Below are 15,469 nucleotides of genomic sequence, written 5' to 3'. Positions count from 1 at the left end.
CGGCGGTGGCGGTGAGGCGGGCGCCGAGGGCAGCGCGGCTTCCGCCGGTTCCGTGCCGCGGTTTGGCCAAGCCCGCGGGGCCACCGAGCGCCAGGCAGCTGCGGGAAGCCGATGAGGCCGCCCCGATCTTCCAGTACGTGGGGAAGGCGGCTAAGCGGAAGGATCGAGTTTTCGTGTGGGGTTTCTCCTACTCGGGCGCTCTGGGCGTGCCCAGCTTCGTGAAGCCGGACGCGGGCTGGAAGAAGCCGCGGCGGATCCAAGCGACGCCTTACCGACTGGAAACGGAGGAGAAGGTGGGCGGGGAACCGGGCTGCTGGAGCTGGAGACTGGGAAGCTCCGTGTGGGCACGTCATTCGCTGTGAGGGTGTCGGAGACGGAGAGGCTTTGGGCTCCTCCGGCGGGATTTAGAGCCACACAGACGCTGTCCTGTGCCTCCTGCTGTAGGAACCGCTTTGTCAGTGCGTTGGGTTTGGGTGATGAGGAGGACGTCGAGGTGCTGGAGCGTGTGAGGAGGGGAGCAGCAGAGCTGTGAGGGGTCTGGAGCACAGGTGTGATGGCTGGGCTAGGTCAGGGTGGAGTAGGGAGCAACGAGGTGTTCTCTGAGCTTCCTCAGTTGCCTGAAAGGAGGTGTGAGACGGGGGTCGGACACCCAGGTAACTGCGGTAGGATGAGAGGTGATGGCCTTAAGTTGTGCTGGGGGGAGGTTCAGCTTGGAGATCAGGAAATGTTTGCTCTCGGAAAGAGTGGCACAGCTGCACAGGGAGGTGGTGGAGTCACCGTGCCTGGAGGTGTTCCAGAGCTGTGGGGTTGTGGCACTGAGGGATGTGGGGTTGGGTTGATGGTCGGACTTGTGATCTCACTGGTCTTTTCCAACCTTAACAATTCTGTGATTCATTTTTCTAAGCTTAATGAATGCTATTTTGTGTTTGTCTTCAAAGATAACCTCTGCCGCCTGTGGTTATGGATTCACGTTGTTGTCTTCTAACACCACCGACATCACCAAAGTGTGGGGCATGGGCCTGAACAAGGACTCCCAGCTTGGATTTCAGAGAAGCATAAGAGACAGAAGTAAGGATTGAGGTGCTGTAAGGCCTTACAGGGCAGCGCTGTGGGGTGCACACAATGAGGGAAACTTCAGATGAGAAGGTGTAGAAAATTTGCTGGAGGTTTTGATGCAGATCATAGGGCCATATAAACATGCTTACGTGTTTGTTTGGTTTTTGAACTTAGCTGTGTTTTTTCATGGTTTGTAAGTAGGTGTTGAAGCCATCCATCTTCTCTAGGCACTGTTCCTGTGTTCTTGCCTAAAAGATAACTAAAATGGAAGCACCTTTTTGTTGAGTCTGTAGACAATATGATGGACCAGTTATTAAAATGATTTTGGCAAGATAGTTTGCTCCCTTCTGTTGCCTTTGCATCTATAAAGTAATTTCCTTTCACACAGAGATTTTCTGACAAGATCAGTGTTGGCTTTTTGTGAAACTGTTGGTTTATTTTATTTTAATACAGAATTGAATTTTGAAAGGAAAACGCGTTATTCAAACATTTGGTCTTATACCAAACTCTCAAACACATAAAGAAGATTATCTCTATGCAGGAAGCTGTCACTTTCCACTTAAACCAGATATCAAAAACCATGAGCTTCCTTTCCTTAAAAGATTTTTGTTTAAAAATGTTCTTTAAACAATTAGGAAAAAACACATTATAACCAGTTTTTCCTCTTTATACCCTGTAAGAGCATAATTAATCAAGGTATGATGGGTCTGTTGTGGGCAAGAAATTAAACTTAATGGCTAAGCAATAGAAAATAACTGCTGTTGTGGAGAATGCTGAAGTGTATGCACTTAAACAGCAGCAGGAAAATGACAGCAGCCTCCGCTCACTTTTACTTTTTAAGGTTTCAGCTCTTACCCTTAGTTCTGTAACTGTTCAAGTCTCAGAAGTGGTCTCTTGTCTTCTAGTTTTTTGTATGGCATGCTGATTTTTCTTTTTGCTAAAGAGTCCAGAAAAAGGTTAAATAGTTCTGCAGTTTAAGCCCTTCTAAATAAGGGAGTGTACACTGTTCTGTGGGAGCTGTTGAAAGTGATGTACAGATCAGTGAGGTTGCTTCTGCTCCGCATTTAACTTTTCACAAACAAGTTTTCTGTTGGCTAAGCTGCTTGTTCCTTGGTTTTGCAACCTTGCTTTTGATACTTGCTAGTTCTAATGCTGTGTCCCCATAGAGCTGTTTCACAGGGAACCTGAACCTTCTGGTTTCCAGATGGCCGTATGTCATGCTGTAGAATCAGCTGTTTCTAAACTAAACTTACATTTTATCTTCACCCTATCCTGCTTTAGCCACCTTGTTTGTTTTCCTCTGATGTCCTTCAGATACCATCAGTGATGATAGTGAGTTTGTTACCACAGATACCAGTAGCTGGTGTGGCTGAACTGGAAGGAACAGAGAGAAAAAGGGGTTTTGTTTTATGATGTCCATATCTCTTTAGACAGATACAGGCTTTGCTGATGGTAGCATCTATCTCAGAGTAGGTATAGGTATTCTTTTTCTAACTGAGGCAGTGAGAGCTAGTTAAAATGCTGCTACATGTGAGCAGAATACTGTATTGAGTCTTCTGGGATTTGCTTTCACCTCTTACAGTCTTTGATATCACAGCTTTTTTTATCTCCCCTTAACCTTTTGCCTAGCACTTGTTATGTTCTGCTGTTCATTTTTTTTTCCCCAGTTGACCATATGTAACTGATTACATATTCTTTAAGTTACTAAATCTTTTTTTAATACAGCCTGTCACTTTCCTTCTTGAACCTTAGATCTCTTATCCCTTACAGAGCCGTGCTTGCTATTGTTTTTTGCATGCCATTTTCTGAAAGGGTCTTTAATCTACTGTTCTTTAAATATGAAGCCCTCAGATTTTGCGTTTGCCTTTCATGCTGTCCTTTTGTGGTGTCTGCTATTGTACCTTGTTTGCAGTATCCCCACTTGTACAGAGTGCTTTAGTTTGAGCTTAGTGTTAGGCTTTCTAGTAATCCAGGCTTATTCAACAAAATGATTGAGCATGTGGCTGAAAGCCTCAGTTTCCCAGTTTTGGCCTCCTGGTGCTTTATTAACATTCACTGTCCGTGTATGGTGGATTTTTAGTTAGGCAGTGATTCTTGGCTTCAGCCATCCCTATTTCTTTTAATCTTTCCCTCCCAGTGATGAATATCACTCCCCTTTTTACTTTGATTAGCATCCTAGCTCTCAAAAATAAGTTTTCTTTTGTAACAACTAGGAATCTGTTTGTGTATGTACAGTATAATCAACAAATATAAGATGAATTTGCTTTATAGAATCAACTGACTTCTTTATTTCTCTCTCTTCCTTAAGCTAAAGGCTATGAATATGTCTTAGAACCATCTCCAATTCCGTTACCACTGGAGAAGCCACAGAAGACTCGAGTCTTGCAGGTGTCCTGTGGCAGAGCTCATTCCCTGATCCTGACAGATAGCGAAGGAGGTACAGTATTGCTGGTGCTGGTAACAAGGGACTGACTGTGCTTTCATTAAAAGACTTGAGAAAGATTGTCTGATGTCCTGTAGAACTGGATCCCAGAAGCACTGCCTGCGCTGTCAATGTGATGCAGGTCTTTGTGGGATTGCTCCCAGGAAGCAGAGGCCTGAGCTGATAATCGTACTGTGCTCTGCATTCTGTTTAGCAGAAGCTGTAAACATGTTGGATGCTTTTTGACTGCAAGTATTGCAAAATATGGTTTGTTTATCTAGCCTCAGGCCTCCTTTAAGTGCAGACTATTTGTCTTGTTTGGGCAGGTATGTTTTTGAATTCATTTTTGGATGGCTATGCCAATAGTTCTGTGTTACTTTCCCTGTGGAGCCCGAGTGCTGCATTTATAAAAGCAGTGAATGAGTCGGCCTCTGTACAGAAGGTCTGGTGTGTGAATTTGGCATTCTGCCTGCGTGGTAATTCTTTGTAGCAGTGGCTTCAGCGCTGCTTATCGCTGGGTGAGCTGCATGGTGGATGTAATGGATGTAACACTCCTATGGGAGCACTGATCTATTCCTGAGTCTCCTTGGCAACGGCAGGATGGGCTGTGCAGTTACTGAAGGACAGCCAATGGGCTCCAGGTACTGCTGCAGCAATGCTCCTGGTTATTGTTGACTGAAATGGATTCAGTCACTTGACTTTAAGTGGATTTGGCTTGGAGAAATCTGCCCATTTTTCAAGTGCTGTGTATAAACTTTCATATTGAGGACTTTACGGATATATCTTACGTACCTATAAAGAAGCTTTTGTGAGATTGGACAGCAACAAAATTAGTGTGTTTTATCATTCTTTTTCAGTCTTCACCATGGGAAATAATTCTTATGGACAGTGTGGTCGGAAAGTTGTTGAAGATGAAGTTTACAGGTGAGAATCCAAATGACTGGAACTTTGTTAACGTTAAAAGCATTGTTGCATGAAGAGAACCTTTCGGTAAAGCTTGTAGGCGGTATAAGGATACCGTTCTTAATCTTGAGCAGGCTTTTATGCTGCAGGCATCATGTAAAGGGCCTGACTGTAAAGCCAGGTTGGACACGGGCATTCTTCTTACCACGTTCATAAAACAGGAAAAAAAAAAGTCAATATCTGACAGTTTTCACAGGACACAGTGAGGAAAAACAGCCTTCGTAAATAGCCTGAGGTAATCTGAATCAATAGTCCTTCCTTCTTCCTTCAGCCTTTCAGAGGGGCTGTGTAAGGGCCTTTTCTGGGGGTCTTAGAAATGCCATTTCATCATGAAAGAGTCATCCTTTTGTTGGACCTCTGTGCTGTGACTGCCTTTGAATCTGAACTGATTTCCTTTACGGTGTGTTTATGGGCCACGAGGTGCATTCTCAAAAATATTTACAGGAGAGTGGGAATCTAAGTGGGAATACGTTGGAAGTTACTGATTCCATCACTGGGCTTGGAAGAGGTCTTACAGATTGCTGAGTGATCCACAAGACTTGGCCTGTGGAGTTTTAAGAAAATAGCTGTAATTTAGCTAGCTCTTTTTCACCTTGATACTGGAAGTATTGTTCAGAGGTATTTCAATAAAATCAAGGTACTGCTCAGAATTCCTGTTTTTATGAAAGAGTGAAATGAATGCTAACACTGCTGCGTTTGTGCTCTGGGATCTAATTCCAATTAGTCTGTAGTTAAGCATAGTGTTTATGCAGGTGCTGCAGTATTATCTACTGTCAGTGTTCTTTCCAGGCTAGGGAATGTGTCTGAGGACTTCCACCCCCAGTTCCCATTAAAGGTTATATTTTAAAAGCATCTGTTCTTCTCTAGGAGAAGAGAATGCAAAATAGCTCCCTTTTTTGTTCAGTGGAACTGTGCTTTCTGATTCTATAAGAGCATGAAAGACTCTCTTCTTCAAACAGCAAAGTGACTTTTGGTAAAGGGAGGTCTACCTTCACATTTTTCAGTTGCAGTCCTCTGAAGTGCTCTCTTTGCCTTTTATCTTCTCGGTTGCTATTTGATGGTGTCCAGTGAAAGCCATTTAATTCATCAACTGAATGATTTTGACAGCAGAGTTGTCCAGGTAAGAGGATCTTCTGAATCTAAATCTGAAGGTGGGTTGAAAACTGGCTGAGTGACTAAGGCCAGAGCATGGTGATCAGTGGCATGAGGTCTGCTTGGAGGCCGTTATCTGGTGGTCTGTCCCGGGGGTCAGTGCTGGGTCCAGTCCTATGAAACACCTTCATTAATTCCCTTGGAGTCCTTCTCACAGGGGAATTGCTTTATTTTGAATTTTGTCTTTTCCATTTCAAAAGTGAACTGTGAGGCCTGCTGAGGGTTTGCAGAATGTTATTTGCAATGCTCGTTCCTCACACAGCTGCAGCATTTCCAGGCACAGGAGCAGTTCAGCAGTAGTGGGCTGTGCTGCCATAGTAGTACTTTGTGTATAGGTGTTGCTTCTGGCTTGTGCAGCATCCTCAAAGGCAAGGATAACGTATTTGTCAGCAGTTAGAGAGAACATTGCACATCCTAATTGTGTTTAGAGTTAGGCTTTTCAAAGGTTTTTTTTCTCAGGGGAATTGAGTCATTGGTACCTGTTTGTACTTTTGCAGCATCTGCTTGCTTAAAATTTCTGGTATTCAATCTCTTAAATTGTGAATTGATGTTTGGCAAATTTTTAGGCTCTATTTTTGAAGAGCTTGACTTTAATTTGTGCCAAACCTGTGGCAGACATGATTGCCGGTTCAGTGTAAACCTAAATTTGAGAACAGATGTGTTCCTGGAGCATTTGCAGGGCAAGGGATCAGTAGCAGTTTGTAACTGGCATTGAGAGCTGTGTGGTAGCATTCTGAAAAGGGAAATCTCTTATTTACTCTTTACTGTTATTATGTTGCACTGCTGACTGTGGCTTTCTGTTAACTAAGCCTTGTTCTGGATCTCAAAACAACTGCAGCATGACTTTCCACAAAGAAAACTCTGCTGTTTCTTGTGTTGTATCATGCTGTTTGTAGCCTTCCCTGCCTGTAGAGCATTTTCATTTGCAGAGAAAGGTCAAAATCTGAGCTGATGGGCACTGTAGAGGTTCATTGCTCAATTTGTCCACCAGTAATGCTTCATTAAATCAATTCTGAACACATGACCTTTTCCTGATCAGATCTGGCTTTCTGTTTGTGTGCAGGTTGTGTGTGGGCAGGACCACAGTCTGTTTAGAACCAAGAAAGGTGATGTCTTTGCGTGTGGTTGGGGAGCTGATGGACAAACAGGTAGGAGCTCAGCTTGTTATATTCATCCATTCACTGAAATGCAAGCTCTTAATTCAGAGCTAAAATTGCCTTGCATGTATGGATGGAAAGGGGCCGCCGTGTTCCCAGCTGTGTGCAGATGTTCTCAGTACTCTTGTGTAGCCACAGAGAGACAGAGCATTCAGTTCATTTCCCAGGTACCGTGCTGTCAATCCCAGCATGCAGTCTGAGGAGGATGTGTTTGCTGTTTGAAGCTCGAGGGGAGGTTATCTGGAAGTGGCATGTGAAAGTTAGCTCCCTGCTTCCATGCAGACTTTCTTTGCTTCGTGATTCTCATTTCAGCGTCTTTTGCTTCCTGATTTGGACTAACAGAGATCTTTGGCTGCAGCTGCTGTCTTAGCGTGGGATCTTTGGCCAGGCCCTTGTTCTGGTGGCTCTTGCTGGCAGAGGACTTTCTCTGAGCCTTTCCTGCTGTTTAGTCCTTCTGCTGCTCCTGAAGCCAGGTTCTTTCTGCGGTTCTGTCACGCAGGCATGCTGTGGTCTGTCTGTGTTCTGGTCTCCTGTCCAAGCAGCTGTCGCATCACGTGCTGGCTTCCCAGCATCTTTTGCCACTTCTCCTGCTGTTGTCGTGGCTGTCTTTGCAGAAGACACAGTGCTGCTGGTCTGCGGGACTTTGCCTCCATCAGGATGTCTGCTTGGCTTGTTCAGCGCTCTCAAACTCTTCAGTCCATGCAGACAAGAGAGATCAGGGCCTAGGCTGTTTCCTGTGTAAGGCTGTATAAAGTTGTTTTGCATTTCAGAGAGAGGTAGCTTTGGCTAGTAGAGCTGGTGTTTGTGGCTGCTTGTCCATTGAAGTGGGTTCTGTGTAGGAATTAAAGTATGGCTGGAAAAATATTCTTAATCATCTTGCTCTTTTTTTTTTCCCTTTCAGGTCTTGGACACTACAATATCACTAGTGTTCCAACTAAGCTAGGTGGTGACATTGCTGGAGTAAACATTATCCAAGTCTCTTCCTATGGGGACTGTTGTCTGGCTGTTTCAGATGAGGGAGACCTCTTTGGTTGGGGAAATTCAGAATACTTGCAGTTGGCATCTGTCACAGAAACCACCCAGGTCAGTTGGCCTGGAATGCCTTGTTTTCACGTGTTTCTGTTAGGCTGCAGTTAAAAATTAAGTGCTTCTCCCAGCTCTTTTTTTGACAGCAGTATAAATCAATATAAATAACACCACTAGCAAGCTGATTTTCCCAATGTTTACGAAACCAATGTGTCTGAAATGGTTGTATAGCTTTAGGGCAGCATGTTTCCCAGCTATTGATAGGCAGAGGTTTGGGTTACCTCATCCCAGTTTGTCTGTCTGTTATGGGGAGGAGAGCACACTGTATTCTTTTCCTCAGCCCATTGCTTTTGCACGCAATGAGATGCAGTAGTGTTTGTGCTGGATGCTTTAATGAGGCAATCTTAGGATCTGTAGACAGAAATAAAGATAGGGGGAGGTATGTTACAGAGAAGTGGTTTTAATAACTTTTAGAATCAAGGTTTTGTCAATACATATGTATTACACAACAGGGAAATTACATTCTTTAATTATGAACTTCATAATGTTGAACTCTGTGCCATGGGCTTGGATTTTTACACCAGCTCCCTTAGTAGGTTTAGAGTTGGCCCCAGACAAGTCCCAGTTTTTCTCACATAGGAGCTTTTTGGAGCAAACTTCTGTGGGTAAAGAATATAGTGCTGACTTGACACTAAGTGTTGTAGTACTGATGTAATTAGACAGATGGTCTCCTCTTAGTTAGTGTGGAAAACAGAGTCAGGGAATTCATTCATACTCAGCTATTCCTGGCAGAAAGCTGAGAGCAAGCAGTCACAGTGGCACGGCCCTAGTAAAATATGTAACTTTGTTTCCTATACTACTCCTTGTCTATCCTTAGTGTAGGGCTAATTACTGAGGCTTGGGAGGCCTGAAAATAATGACTGTTATAAGCAGTGCAGTGGCTGCCTGACTGGGTGCTTATGGCTGAAGTTGGAGGGATCTGGAATAGCTGAATGGCACCTGTGCTAAAGCTGGAGTTTTACTTATCACATAGGTAATGTGCAAATTACAGAACAGCAGGTGCTGCCTGCTAAACTAAAACTATAGAAAACGTTAAAAATGTAGGTGTAGTTTCCAGTTTAGTTTCTTGTCTGAAACAACTCTTGCATCCTCATACAGGTGAACGTTCCCAAGCATTTGCCATTCAGGATTGGGAAGATAAAGGAGGCTGCGTGTGGAGGTACTGGCAATATTGTGCTAACTGGTGAGTTGATTTCTACTGTCATCCTCTTTAATGCAAGGCCATGCAGTGGATGGATTATAACATACTGAAGCCAGCTTCTGGTTCACCAGAAGCAGGGAGTTGCTGTCAGTATGAGAAAAGCTTGGATGATGAGAACACTGATTTAAGAGTGAACTAGAGATCCCTTCTGATCCCTTGTTTTCTGATCACATGGGTGGCCTGTAATGAGGGTGAATATAGGGAAGGAGTAAGGCAACACTTGAGAGGAGGAGCATATATCTTATCTATCATGTATATCTTATAAAGATAAGTCAGACTTATATAAGACTGACTTATAAATAAATCTCGATAAAGCAGACTAGAAAGCAGAGAGTTCTAAAAATTCTTGCTGAATGTTCTTGGGATTGCCAGCAGTATGAGGAGCACAGCTTGAAGGAAGATCCTGAATAAAGGAGCAGGGGAAAGGGTTGTGCTGCTTTGAGGAAGGATTTTCTTGATGAAGAGATTCCCACTTACAATGCAGTTACTGTGAAGACGTTTGAGCTTCTAACACGAAGGAAGCAAAGCTGGCAGTCACAGCATCTTATTCTGTCTTATGCTGTCCAGCTGCTGCCTTTTTCAGGCATACAGTTCAAGAGAGAATGGCAGGCAGGGCAGCTAGCCTGCCTCAAAGGTTTGGCTGTGCCTCAAAGGAGTAAGCAGTGATAATAAAATATTCAGTCTCTAGCCGAAGTATTTTATCCAGCCTGCACTGTTGGCGTTTTTCTTCCATAAAAGTTTTGCTTGTGAAGCTTGATGAGTCTACACAGCTTAGGGAAAAAAAAAAAAGGCATTTGAATGGGAATGCATTGTTTATTAGTTTTGAATATTCAAAAAGTGTTAGACCTCTCTGGGAGAAAGGAGAATATATCCCTTTGGATCTGATTAACTCTTGGTCATGGCATGAATTTCACAAGCACAGACTTTATTACAGAGTGTCTTCTTACTGTAATGCAGAAGAAGGAAGTGTTTTTGTCTGGGGATATGGAATTCTTGGGAAAGGACCAAACCTGACAGAAACAGCAGTGCCAGAGATGATCCCCCCCAGCCTTTTTGGCTGGTCAGACTTCAGTCCAGATGTCCGCGTTGCTCGCGTTCGCTGTGGGCTCAGCCACTTTGCAGCACTTACAAGTAAGTTTCTAGTCCTGTTGTCATGAAGAAGTCGTATGGCCATGCTATTCTCAGCTTAACTAACAGACAAAACCATCTTTCTTTAAACTTAAATCACACTGGAACGCAGCAGGAGGGGCAACATGTTTGCAGGAGTCAGCATGGTCTCTAATCATAGGTACTGCTATGATGAAACCTGTTTCAGTGGGAGCATGTCTGTTACTTACTTGTCACTTCTAAAATGAACTGTAAGTTCTAGAAAGTGTTATTCTTCTAGTAAAAAAAAGATAAATCAATCTCTCAAACAAGAAAGCCAGGCAGGTTTTTTATTTTCTCATACAGAATAAATCAATCAATAACACTTCAGAAGAAAAAAGAATTCTGGTGATAGATGGACAACTAACACTGAGAGTTTAAATGTCAGGCTTTCTTGCCTCTTCTGACCAATTCCATTAGCAGTATGTGTTGGGAAGACCCATACAGTTAGTATGCTAGGATGTGTTAGCATGGTATGTATGCATGTGTTTGACACCAGCCTTAAAAAGAAGCTTTGGACGTGAAGGTCACTTAAAAATGATCGGCAGAGGGCAGCAGCACAGAAAACCCATGTGCTTGCTTAGCAAAAACAGTACTTTGCTAATGAGAAGTGCTTAGTCCTGATGTGCTTGGTCAGCATTGGGGAAGTGATGTGCCTGTAACTGGTCTCCCCTGTTATCCAGGAGGCACTACAAACTGCAGCCTGACTAAACTGTACTTGTTTTAGATGGTTTTGGTTGTCTCTTCTGTGGAACTGATCTGCATACTTCAGAGCTCAGTATGTCAGGAGGATTAAAAAATGATAATTTCCTGACACAGCTGAATATAATTATTTTTTTTTCCTCAGTTACCAGTAGGAGGTCACTCCTGTTGGGCAATAAGCACTGTCCAGGTGTTGGATTGGGATGGGTTTCACTGCCTTGCTTACCCCAGAAGGGCTGCTACCTGGACTTGTGCAAGGCCTGTGACATGGTCTCACACCACATCCTTATCTCTAAATTGGAGAGAGATGTACTGGAAGGCTGAACTATTTAGTGGATAAATAATTGGTTGGAGGGCTGTGGTCAACAGCTCTGTCCAGGTGCAGACAGACACAAGTGGTGTCCCCCAGAGGTCTGTTTTGGGACCAGTGCTCTTCAACATCTCTATCAGTGACATAGAGGGCTTTTTATACTCCCAGCAGCACCATAGCCACAGCTGCCAACATCACAAACAGAGTTGTTTTTTTTTTTAATGACTCCACCTGCTTATTTTTTCTATTCTTCTTTGTTTGCATAGACAGAGGAGAACTCTTTGTATGGGGCAAGAATCTAAGAGGCTGCCTGGGAATTGGAAGAATGGAAGACCAATATTTCCCATGGAGGGTAAGGACAGTAATATTAAGACCAAGAGTGTATTTTTTAGCTCATCTTTGTTATCACGAGGGCAAGAAACGTCACATAGTTTTGTTACATAGTTTGGTTAAGTGGAAACCTAACGTGACTGTAGGACTGCTTTCTTTTCCAAAGAGCCTTCCCCAGGGTGGAGGTACTTTTGAGTCTGCTTTGAGGGTTTTGTTCCCTCCAAAACTAGCTCCTGCAGGATGTTACTACATCGCTGTACCAAAGTGAGAGCAGTTACCATTCTCTTTGTAATGTCCTGCTCTAGAGCTAGCTATCTCTGCATTCCTTTAGCTCCAAGGAAAAGCTTGCATCTTGCCATTTGTAGCCTCTGCTTTCCTTGAGCTTTAAGTGTACTACAGGTGAAAGAGGCATAGCTATACGAGTGGTGGGCTGGGTCTGCTTAACATCAGAGCAAAAACTGCCTTAGGCAAAGTTGAGTTTTTACATCTCTCCTGTCCTTGGTGATGAGAGAAGAGACTAATCCTTGTGGTGCTTGGGCAGATCCTCATCCTGTTTGGGTTACGTTCAGGTTTGGGCCTGTTTTTGTGCTGTCTGCTAATGAGGCCTCCCTTACTGCCTTTCCAAAACTTTGTGCTTCTGTGAGGGGAGAACAGGAATGTTTCACTGCTCAATGCACAAGCATCTGTGGTGCTCAGTCTTGCTTTCTCTGGGTTTTCCAGATGATACTTTCATAGGTGTAAGTTCCTGCAAAAGCAACAGGTATGTTAAGCAGAAGGGAGAATGAGAAATGGGAAATGTAATGTACGAAATCTCATCTTGAGAAGCAATCTGCTCTTGTATGTCTGATCCAGGTAACTATACCCGGTGAAGTGGTGGATGTTGCATGTGGAGTTGATCATATGGTAAGCATGGTTAAATCTTTCATGTAATATTGCTGAGCCTTGGCACTGTGCTTTGAAGATGAGGGTCGTGGCGAAGAGCTTCTTGGAAAGGAAGGCTCACTGCAGGGAGCCAGGCAAGAGGTGACTGTGAACAGAGACAGCCATAACAGTGCCTGGGTGTGCTGTCATCTCTGCATCGTGGAAACATTCCAGCCTGGCTGCAGGAAGGAATTGCATTCCCCAAAGAGAGTGGAAATGCAGGAAGTGCTCTGGCAGCTTTGTGGCAGGCTGCCAAAGAGTCTTGACACCCAGCCCACAGCTGGTGAGTCCCTCTGGGTGTAAGGATGAAGAGCATCTATCTCCTTCAGGAAAGACTGGCAGGAGATGAAATCTGTAGCTCAGGACATTCATTTATGGATGCTTTCTCTGGCACATCAGTGTTGGACTGAGCCAAGCTATTTCTCAAGAGAAAACTTTTTTTTTTTGTTACTATGTTTTTATGTGGAAGAAAACTCATTCTGGCTGTTGGAGTCCAGCACAGCTGTCCCCTGCATCCACCACCAGCTGTGGACTCTGAAGATTGTGCATCCAAGGAACATGTTCATTAAACTGGGAGAGTGAGAACTTGTCTGCAGGGGGAAAGTACTGCTAAATAAGACAATGTGGAAAGATAGATCATATGCTGCCTATATTACCACTGCTATGGAAGCACAGATTGATGGACAGTGGAAGTAGGCTGCAAACAAAGCTGCCTTCTAACTACATACAGTGGCAATGAGCAGCACTTACTGTTTGTCAGTACTTTGTCTTCATACTGTTGCCTTTGACTTTCAGATGTTCTAGCAATCGTTCTGTGGGGCTATGATTGTTCTCAGTTGGGAAGAGCCTTCTTGAATTAGCCTGGCAGTTCTGCAGTGCATGTCAGAGGAGGGAGTCTTGAGCAAGAAGCAGAGTTACTGCAAATCCTTGGTTTCTTGGTACTTCTCAGCAGAGAAGTTTCTGCAGGAAGCACATCTGAGATCCAGTAGGCTAAGGGAGATGGGATGCAGGACTTGTAGGCACTGAACTGGAAAACTGCTGTGAAATACTCCAACCCTCAGGCAGAGTTGTTGTATGTCTCTCTAGGAGATACCTCTACTTTGTAAACTATTTTTTTCAGAATCCAAGCAAATGTTTTTAATAAAGCAATTATAAAGTCTTTGTATTGGTAATAATGGGAATTTTCTTCAGCTTGACTTCCCACGAGGGCTGCTCTGTCTTGCAACTCTTCATTTAAACTTAAGCTTTGTGGAGCACAGGGCTGTGGCAAGAAACATCTTTTGTCAGCTGAGGCACCTCCATACTGGCATGAAAGCAGAAAGTGAATGTTCAATTGTGAAGGACCTTTACTGCTGTGAATTCTTGTTAAATTGGCTTTAACTTAAACCTTCTACATCGGGCTTGAGCTGCCCAAGCATATCTTGACCTCATGGGAGTAGCTGTGCCCTTTTATCACGTGGAAGTGTATTAAAGCATTGAAAATAAATGCAAAACCTACTGCCAGAAGGGTGTTTCTATCAACCCCCTTCGTGCCTGTTGCTGTTAAATGAGATTACAGGATTGCTGGTTGGTGGATGGGATCCCTGCTGGCTGTTAGCTGCTCTTTCACAAGTGTTTCCTGATGCCCTTTGGGGCTGGGCCTTTTGGAGAGCTGGGATGAGAACTGATTCCAAGTCATAACCTGGCTGTGTTTCAGTCTTGCTGTGCAATAAATTGCGAAGTCTGTATGTTAATTAAATGCCAGCAAGGTCTTTAACCTGAAATAGAAGTGTTGCACAGCAGTGGGAGTGTTTGCACTTTCATTACAGTGGCCGTGGATGCTTTCTGCCACGCTGTGATGGTTGGTGGCCGTGGGATTAGTGGTGGATCCTGAGGTCTGACAAATGCTACTGTCCTTTGTTTTGCTTATGGTGGGCACTGCTGCTGCGATTACATCCAGACAATCAGGCTAGAGCCTGGAATGGATGTGGCATCTGTCACTCTTGCTTGGGAGATCAAAGATGAGCTGGGAGTCCCAGGACCAACACCAGTTGCCACTGCATTTGCTATGTATTGAAATTGCTATGGAGCTGACTGATGATCTTTCTGGTGCCTGACAGCAGTGGGGAACTGCACTGTGGCCAGCCCTGATGTGAAGTGCAGTCTCTGCAGATGGTGCAAAGTAAACACCTGACACTTCTGACATCCACAGGGAGGCTTCTGCTCCACCAAAGGGCTTACAGCTACAGATTCACCACTCAAAGGTGAGGAGCCAGCAGCAGCATGGAGCTGGGCAGCAATGTGCTGGGAGGTGGTGTTCAGCACTTTGTCCTTCAAAGAGCCCTGGAGGTCTTTGCAGTGAGGTGGGTGCAGGCTGGGCCCTCACGTGGGCGCAGCTCCAATTAACGCCAACACAACCTCCTTGATTTTGCATTGATTAGCAAGAGTAATTTGCCCTCCAAAACCCCCCACTGTGTTGTCAGTTGGGGCTTAAAATAGCCCACAGGCACTGCGGGACAAGGCCTGGAGCAGGGCTGTGCCCATGCAGCTGGGCACAGGGTGCCTCAGAGCCCCCCAGAACAACGATATTTTGGGCACCTGCAAGCTCTTTTCTCTCCAGGAGCCTTCAAAAACAAATGACTCAGAGGACAAATAATCAGAGCTTTCAGAAGACTGCTGGGATAACATTACTCATGACTCCAGTTCTTGTCTTTTTATGAGTTGGAGCCTCCTCCCCCCCCTCCAGCAACTCCTGCAGCATTTGTGCCTTTGGGTGAAGGACGAAAACCACTGATGTGGGGCAATGTGGGGCAGGGAGCACCTGGGTGAACCCCTCTGGCTGGGAACGTGGCACACTACATCTTCTAAAGACAGTGCCAAGCTCTGCTTTATTGCCATCGGTTTGATCAGTACAAAAGCAGACAGCATTTCACCTTTTTTCTTTTCCTTCTTTTTCATTTTAATTAACACTTTTACAAAGTACAAAATATACTGTCATTTGTTTTGGAACATTAGGATCTTTTTTTCTTTTTTTTCTTTTTTTT

At 44.3% G+C, this 15,469-nt stretch overlaps 1 protein-coding gene across 3 annotated transcripts; it reads left to right on the top strand.

The window, feature by feature from the left end:
- The first annotated feature begins 6 nt into the window (after nucleotides 1-6).
- Nucleotides 7-15,434, top strand: RCC1L (RCC1 like). 3 transcript variants are annotated; one of them, XM_010721915.2, is made up of 12 exons: nucleotides 7-293; nucleotides 939-1,068; nucleotides 3,365-3,493; nucleotides 4,336-4,402; nucleotides 5,510-5,561; nucleotides 6,657-6,741; nucleotides 7,652-7,833; nucleotides 8,935-9,019; nucleotides 9,995-10,168; nucleotides 11,462-11,547; nucleotides 12,378-12,428; nucleotides 14,638-15,434. In XM_010721915.2, the coding sequence occupies exons 2-12, from the start codon at nucleotides 1,014-1,016 to the stop codon at nucleotides 14,785-14,787; spliced, it is 1,116 nt and encodes a 371-aa protein (XP_010720217.2). In that variant the 5' UTR covers nucleotides 7-293; nucleotides 939-1,013; the 3' UTR covers nucleotides 14,788-15,434. The 3 variants fall into 3 exon arrangements, with proteins under 3 accessions (XP_010720217.2, XP_031412279.1, XP_031412280.1); XM_031556419.1 differs by lacking the exon at nucleotides 14,638-15,434 and adding an exon at nucleotides 14,546-14,596 and having other exon boundaries at nucleotides 161-293; XM_031556420.1 differs by lacking the exons at nucleotides 12,378-12,428; nucleotides 14,638-15,434 and adding an exon at nucleotides 12,246-12,350 and having other exon boundaries at nucleotides 161-293.
- The last annotated feature ends 35 nt before the right edge of the window (nucleotides 15,435-15,469 follow it).

This window comes from Meleagris gallopavo, chromosome 21 (genome assembly GCF_000146605.3).
Source record: "Meleagris gallopavo isolate NT-WF06-2002-E0010 breed Aviagen turkey brand Nicholas breeding stock chromosome 21, Turkey_5.1, whole genome shotgun sequence".
In the NCBI taxonomy this organism is placed as follows: domain Eukaryota; kingdom Metazoa; phylum Chordata; class Aves; order Galliformes; family Phasianidae; genus Meleagris; species Meleagris gallopavo.
This window is presented reverse-complemented; position numbering and strand designations above follow the sequence as displayed.

Bases quoted from the DNA above. Each gene is read 5' to 3' on its own strand.
- RCC1L (XM_010721915.2), top strand. From the start codon at position 1,014: ATGGGCCTGAACAAGGACTCCCAGCTTGGATTTCAGAGAAGCATAAGA. The intron at 3,494-4,335 runs GTACAGTATTGC...ATTCTTTTTCAG, and splicing joins CCTGACAGATAGCGAAGGAG to TCTTCACCATGGGAAATAAT. The intron at 9,020-9,994 runs GTGAGTTGATTT...ACTGTAATGCAG, and splicing joins TGGCAATATTGTGCTAACTG to AAGAAGGAAGTGTTTTTGTC.